Source organism: Miscanthus floridulus, chromosome 1, assembly GCF_019320115.1.
Source record: "Miscanthus floridulus cultivar M001 chromosome 1, ASM1932011v1, whole genome shotgun sequence".
In the NCBI taxonomy this organism is placed as follows: Eukaryota; Viridiplantae; Streptophyta; class Magnoliopsida; order Poales; family Poaceae; genus Miscanthus; species Miscanthus floridulus.
The window spans coordinates 173,385,142-173,391,540 of NC_089580.1; the positions used below are offsets into that span (position 1 = coordinate 173,385,142).

The window sequence follows — 6,399 nt, forward strand, 5'->3', positions numbered from 1 at the left end:
TCCGATCCGCTCGGCGCCGTGTCCGTGTCTTTGTCCACGGCGACATGCTCGGGATCCCGCTTTACAACTGTTAGATTGCTCATCACGGGCAGGGCTGCCGCCCCAACCGCTCTAAATAAACTAAGATTGTGGCTTAGTCGCTTAGGGAAGTAAGCAAAGCATCAACGCCTGTACTCCAAGGTGTCTATCAACGGAATATTTAAAAGACATCGGCACGATGAAGATCTAGTTGTGTTTCTCTTGTTTCTTTGTTATATCTGGTGATATGTTGTGTACTACGTGGTTTGCTCCTATGTTGTGTCCCATTGTACTTCTACTTATGTAATTACGTGGTTTACCACATTTATCAATGAGAAGTTGATGTCGTCTAAAACATTTCTATAGGTTTTATGCTTTTCAAAGATTTCAAGGCTTGCTGTTCGTTGGTGAATTGCATGTAGGTCTTATGATGGTTACACAAAAAAAAATTGGAATCAGTGATTCTTTTTTTTTTCCTGTGATGAAGGCCATGTTCGGCTGGCTGCAAAAATAGCTGATGCTGATAAGTTCAAACGAACAGGGCCGAAATCTCCATTTTGGCGTTTTTCATTTTGGCAAGTAACGCATACAAATGCACATCATTCCATAGCCTCCTGGTAACTAGGCTGAGCTGGACAGTGGACAGAAATCAACGTGTACAAAACTTGGTGACTACCCAATTCCCGAAAGAAGAAGCACCGGCGGCACAGCAACAGCAACGCAGGCTTGCCCGTCCAGAGCAAACTCCGTAGTCCACAAGCAAGTCAGGTTTCTTCGGCACAGAGCACCAATCCAGTGACCAGTATAAGAAGCACGCCATCAGCAGTTCACCGCCACAGCACCAACCCCCGACACCACCGTTGGCAGGCGCAACCAGAGCCATGGGCCTCTTCGGCAAGAGCACCTCCAAGCAGACCGCCAAGCTCAAGTCCCTGGTCAAGCTCGCCGTGGCGCGCCTCGCCGTCGCCCGCCGGCCGCGCCTCGGCCGCCGGTCCATCGCCCGCAGCGACGTCGGGCAGCTCCTCTCTATCGGCCATCTCGACCGTGCGCTCGTCCGCGTAAGTCCACATCTGTCTGTTCGTGTCGCGTGTGCCAGCGTCTCTCCTTTTGCCAGTTTGCAGTAGTGATACGCAGTGGTGTGTGTTCTCGTTCGTCGAGCAGGCGGAGCAGGTGATCGAGGAGGACAACATGCTGGAGGCGCTGGACGTCATCGAGCTCTACTGCAAAATCCTCATCGAGCGGGCCGCGCAGCTGGAGAAACCCAAGTATGTGCAGAGTCTCCCCGTAATCGTTGCCTCTTGGCTTCTCGTTTCGATTCCCCGTTTCCTCGGTTCCCCCGCTCTCACACGGAAAGATTGCCACTTTGGTTCGTTCGGCGGAACCCAGGGAATGCAGCGAGGAGATCAAGGAGGCGGCGGCGGGGCTGATGTTCGCGTCCGCGCGGTGCGGCGAGCTGCCGGAGCTGCTGGACGCGCGCGCCATCCTTGCGGACAAATTCGGCCGGGACTTCGCCAGGGCGGCCAAGGAGGGCGCCCCCGGCGTCGTCGACCCCACGGTAGCTTTAACTTCTTTCAACTGCTAACTCGCTTAGTTTACAGGTTGTTCCCCCAACTGCACTGCATCTACATGATGGGAGTTGGAATTGAATCTGGCTGCTGCACTGTTGGTTTGTTGCAGTTGGTGCGGAAGTTGTCCGGCGAGAGGGCGAGCTTGGAGCAGAAGAGGAGGTTGGCCAAGGAGATCGCCGCCGAGAACGACATCTTTCTGGAGTTCCCTGAGAACCCAGTAGAGATTCACCAAGATGGTAGCACGACCGCGCGGATCAAAAGTCAGAGAGCAACAAGAGAACAAACGAAAAATGCACCGGCCAGAATATTTGTCGAGGAGAGCGCGGTCAAGACGGATCGTCGTGAGGTTTGTGCCGTGATCGCACTACAGGGTCATCAGAAATCCAGTATCTTTTGCGGTATTTGATTTTAAGAATCGATGCGTAACATGTGCAGGGGGAGCGGAACTCTGTTAATGGCATGGTGAACCCGAGCCTTGCTCAGCTGAGCCTGGATGAGAAGGTGCTGAGGGAATCCAAGAAGTACCCCGACGCCAGGATGGCGGCGGAGGCAGCCTTCGCGTCCGCGAAGTTCGCCGCGATGGCCGCCCGGGCTGCCGTCGAGCTGTCCCGGTCGGAGTCCCATGGGAAGGGATCGAGGGGCGGTGGCTACGACAAGGTGCCCTCCGTGCAGACCACGGCGGCAACGGAGCAAGGGACGGCGCCGCCATCATGGAGGCCGCACAAGTCCCCGTCGCCGTCGCCGTCACCCTCGTGGAGCAACAGGAGCACGGCGACCTCGGTTGGGTCGGACGCTGCGCACAAGGGGAAGGAGGTCGTGTTCGACCATAGCGACGAGGAACTGGAGGACGAAGGGGCGGAGGACCTTGTCTGGCCCCCGTCGCAGCGCCGGCCATCCTACCGGAGGACGGCCTCCACGGTGGGCACAGGCGTCGGCCCGTGGCACGGGGACGCCGGCGGCACAGGCGCGCCCGGGAACAACATCCCGCCCCACGCGCGCCCGCAGCACAGGCGTCACGCCACGGAGTTCGCCGCCGGCAACGCTCGTGCGCACGCCCTTCACGACGCCCTGGCGGGCGGCCAGCTCGGGCAGTACGTGGCCCCGCCGTACAGGACCTCGACGGCCAGCACGGGCAGAGACAGCGACGCTGCGCGGGACGACGGCGGCGCGTACGAGAGCTCGTCGTACGTGCACCCGCCGTACTCGAGGATGGTGTCGGCGCTGGAGCGCAGCAACGAGCACATCGCGCGGCACGAGGAGGTGCGCAGGATGGGCACGGACGCGCGGGCGCTCCAGGAGCGGGTGTACGGCGCGGCGCCAGGGCAGGGGCACGGCCCGCTGAACCAGGAGAGGAGGGCCATCTCGGTGCGCACGCGGAGATGAGCGGTTTCTGTGGTTTGGTGCGGGAACCATGGAGATTTCCTGCCTCTGGAAATGAAATACGCATGGGTAGAATCAAATACAAGTAAATTTTGCTAGAAATTCAGGACTGTTCATGGAGCTGAATATAGATACATGCATACCGGTGAGTAGGTGGCCTTATTGTACAGAGGAAGGATTGAGTATTGAGTTGTGATTAGCTGCAAGTTGTGTTTTCTTTCCTGTAGAAACTGAAGAGTTTTGCTTCATGGCAGGTGTTCTTAAGCTGCAAATTTTGTCTGCTCGCACTGAGAATCTGATGAGTGAAGGTTGCGACGCGTCAGGCCGCCAGCCGCAGCCAGGTCGAGTGCTCAACACCGAGGCCGAGGCTCGCTCGCGCGCGCCTCTGTGTTTGGCCCTTGCACTACTCGCGTGCCCGCCATTTCATTCGCGCGCGCACGCAACGCACGCGGTCACGCGCTCCACCGCCGCACCGCGCACCGCCGCGCAATTGATTCGCGCGCCGGTCGGGCCCGTACGGCCGTCACAACTACCGCATGTTCGGCAGCTAACTGCCATCGGACCTGATGATGATGAACTGGACGTTTGGACCACCCCTACTGCTAGTTCCGGTCCTTTGACTGCGGACTGCCGCTGCGCCTCTGCTCATGTGTTGCAAGGTGTGTAGTGACTGCGGACTGCCGCTGCGCCTCTGCTCGGCAGCTGTCCACGTTGCCTAGTTGTCGAACGGCGGCCTGTCCTTTTATGCCACCTAGCTCCCTCTAGATCGCACGACACAGCTGCAGGTGGCCGGTCAACCGAGTCCCATGCGCTGCCGTGCGGCAGGAATCAGACGAACTTGAGAATTTTTCCCTTTTCATTTCACGTGAAAATTGAAATTAAACTAAGGGTTTGTTTGTATCTCATTTTTATAGTGAAAATCTTGGTTTTGAATAGTGAACGTAGAATCTGAACTTCGGGAAAAAAAGAAGAAGAAGAGATGTTTAGATATCACTCCATGGTGATTATTGTTTTTCTTACATTGAAAACTTCTAAATAATAGGTTTGGTCTAGAATCCAACTACGAATCAATCTCTCTCCGTTGTCGGGCAAAAACACCCTAATCCCTAAAGTTTACTCGTGTCACATCGGACGTTCGGATGTTAATTAGGAGGACTAAACATGAGCTAATTATAAAACTAATTGTATAGGAGTAGACTAATTAGCGAGACGAAACTATTAAGCCTAATCAAGCCAAAATTAGCAAATGTTTACTGTAGCACCACATTATCAAATCATGGACTAATTAAACTTAATAGATTCGTCTCACAAATTAGCCTCAATCTGTGTAATTAGTTTTATAATTAGCCTATGTTTAATACTTCTAATTGGTATCAAAGATTCGATGTGACATGGTTAAACTTTTACTCAAAGGAAACAAACACAGCCTCTCACCGAGAAGAAAATTAGGCACCATGCTAAATCTTCTCTTCAAACTTCGCTATATCATCTGGATAAAGAAAATCATCAAAACGGGAGGTGCAAGTTCAGATATCTAATGACTCGTTGAACTGACAGTAAAAATGAACTGAACAAAAGGATAGCCTATACACAGCTACACCACACCATTTCTGCATGCTCCATTTGGTTACAGACCTTTTGCACGTTTTGTTTGCTTTGCGACCAGTAAATCTGAGCATGTTTAGCTCGCTACCCTTTTTTTAGGCACGCGCTGCAACGAGGCTGTGAACTTGCAAATGCAAAACGAGCTCATTTTAGACAGAACTGACAGCAGAAACACTAAAATTGGACTTCACAAGGCTTCTAGCACACCCCTATAAAATCTTGATCCCGCCAATTCATACTTCAGATCAATCGACAAACAAATCGACATCTTCTTCTGCTCCTCTCTTTTCCTCGATCTCCATCAGGCCAAAGACCAAAAAGAAAGGTGAACCACGGTGTTTGCATAAACGAACTAGAAGACAGGGAAGATTACTCGGACTCCACAACATGGGTTTCTTCCACGGGAAGACCTCGAAGCAGACCTCCAGGGTTAAGAAGCTTCTCAAGCTGGCCTTGTCGCGCCTCGCCATTGCTCAGCGTCCTCGGCTTGCTCGCAAGTCAATCTCACGCCGTGATGTTAGCCAGCTCCTCGCGCTCGGCCACCTCCACCGTGCCTTCCTTCGTGTACGGACCTGTGATTTCTTATTGCACATCAATTACGGTGCCACACTCTTCTAATCCAGTTGAACTAATGCTTGTGTGCACATTTTTCTTGGTGCAGACAGAGCAGGTCATCGAGGAGGACAACATGCTTCAAGCCTTCGACATCATTGAGCTATACTGCAAATGTCTTATTGAGCATGCTGTACAATTGGACAAACCACAGTATGTACATACCAGATTTGATCTCCTATTTTAAATATTATTGGCTCACGCATGCTTTTCAGTTGCATGACCACTCTGTAACTGTGTTTGGTGTGCAGGGAGTGTAGCGAGGATATCAAGGAAGCGACAGCCGGGATCATGTTTGCGGCGAGGTGGTGCGGCGACGTGCCGGAGTTGCTCGTCGCACGCAACATCCTCGCAGATAAATTCGGCAGCGATTTCACTGTGGCTGCAAAGGAGGGAACCGGAATTGTCAATCCGATGGTAATTAATGTGACATTCTTCATTTCTGCCTTTCTGGCACATCCAATTGATTTGAAACTGGAAAAGATTGGGGAAAAGGATTCCTAACATTCTCAGGATTGGTTCGTGTTACTATTGCAGCTGGTGTGGAAATTGTCCGGCGACAGAACAAACGTGGAGCTGAAGAAGAAGGTGGCCAAGGAGATCGCTGCTGAAAACAATATACTGGTGGACTTCTCTGAGCTCTAGGAAGCATTGAAGTCGTAGGACGGCCTTTCAAAAAAAAAAAAAGTCGTAGGACGACATTGGCAACGGACAAAGCTGTTGAGATTTTTGCCACAGACGATGCAAGAAGAATGCATGTGTGAAATTTCAGAGTCGGACTATGACTGTCCTGCCCTACAGAGACAACTTTCTTTCCCCCACAAAAGACAGCTTTGGAGTTTGGAGTCTGGACTCGACAATTCCAACTATATATGGCGGATCAAACTTTCTAGCCTTCAAATGCAACAAAATTTGCTAGCGTAACAGATGGATTGTGCGTGAAGCCATTGAGAATGTGCATATCTATGTTACTGATCTTTTGTATATACTAGTAGACGTGTACGTCTCGTACACACGTGTTTAGGGTTAATGATAGCAACGTTATATATTATCATTATTTTAGATAAAGTTTTAGATTGATCGGTACTTAATACATATGATACATTCATTATTTTGTTAATGGGACATTATGATTGTTTTTTTTTTCTAAAAAGATGTTTTAAAGAGATTCTATGCAGTAAATAATCAAAGCAAATTAAATTAATAAATATTAAGA

The 6,399-nt window shown here is 51.2% G+C and overlaps 2 protein-coding genes across 2 annotated transcripts; both read left to right on the forward strand.

Annotated features, from left to right (window-relative positions):
• The first annotated feature begins 611 nt into the window (after nucleotides 1–611).
• On the forward strand, nucleotides 612–3,245 carry LOC136502651 (uncharacterized). The gene is made up of 5 exons (XM_066497905.1): nucleotides 612–1,076; nucleotides 1,180–1,283; nucleotides 1,405–1,573; nucleotides 1,696–1,932; nucleotides 2,022–3,245. Exons 1-5 carry the CDS (start codon nucleotides 900–902, stop codon nucleotides 2,967–2,969), a joined length of 1,635 nt encoding a protein of 544 aa, XP_066354002.1. The 5' UTR covers nucleotides 612–899; the 3' UTR covers nucleotides 2,970–3,245.
• Nucleotides 3,246–4,533: 1,288 nt separating this feature from the next.
• LOC136502662 (uncharacterized) lies at nucleotides 4,534–6,013 on the forward strand. Its single transcript, XM_066497910.1, has 4 exons — nucleotides 4,534–5,135; nucleotides 5,233–5,336; nucleotides 5,435–5,600; nucleotides 5,721–6,013. Exons 1-4 carry the CDS (start codon nucleotides 4,959–4,961, stop codon nucleotides 5,826–5,828), a joined length of 555 nt encoding a protein of 184 aa, XP_066354007.1. The 5' UTR covers nucleotides 4,534–4,958; the 3' UTR covers nucleotides 5,829–6,013.
• Nucleotides 6,014–6,399: the final 386 nt, after the last annotated feature.

Excerpts from the sequence above, each read along its gene's own strand:
- LOC136502651 (XM_066497905.1), top strand. The coding sequence starts at position 900 with ATGGGCCTCTTCGGCAAGAGCACCTCCAAGCAGACCGCCAAGCTCAAG. Across the intron at positions 1,574-1,695 it reads CCGGCGTCGTCGACCCCACG|TTGGTGCGGAAGTTGTCCGG; the intron begins GTAGCTTTAACT and ends GGTTTGTTGCAG. Across the intron at positions 1,933-2,021 it reads TCAAGACGGATCGTCGTGAG|GGGGAGCGGAACTCTGTTAA; the intron begins GTTTGTGCCGTG and ends TAACATGTGCAG.
- LOC136502662 (XM_066497910.1), top strand. The coding sequence starts at position 4,959 with ATGGGTTTCTTCCACGGGAAGACCTCGAAGCAGACCTCCAGGGTTAAG. Across the intron at positions 5,136-5,232 it reads TCCACCGTGCCTTCCTTCGT|ACAGAGCAGGTCATCGAGGA; the intron begins GTACGGACCTGT and ends TTCTTGGTGCAG. Across the intron at positions 5,601-5,720 it reads CCGGAATTGTCAATCCGATG|CTGGTGTGGAAATTGTCCGG; the intron begins GTAATTAATGTG and ends TTACTATTGCAG.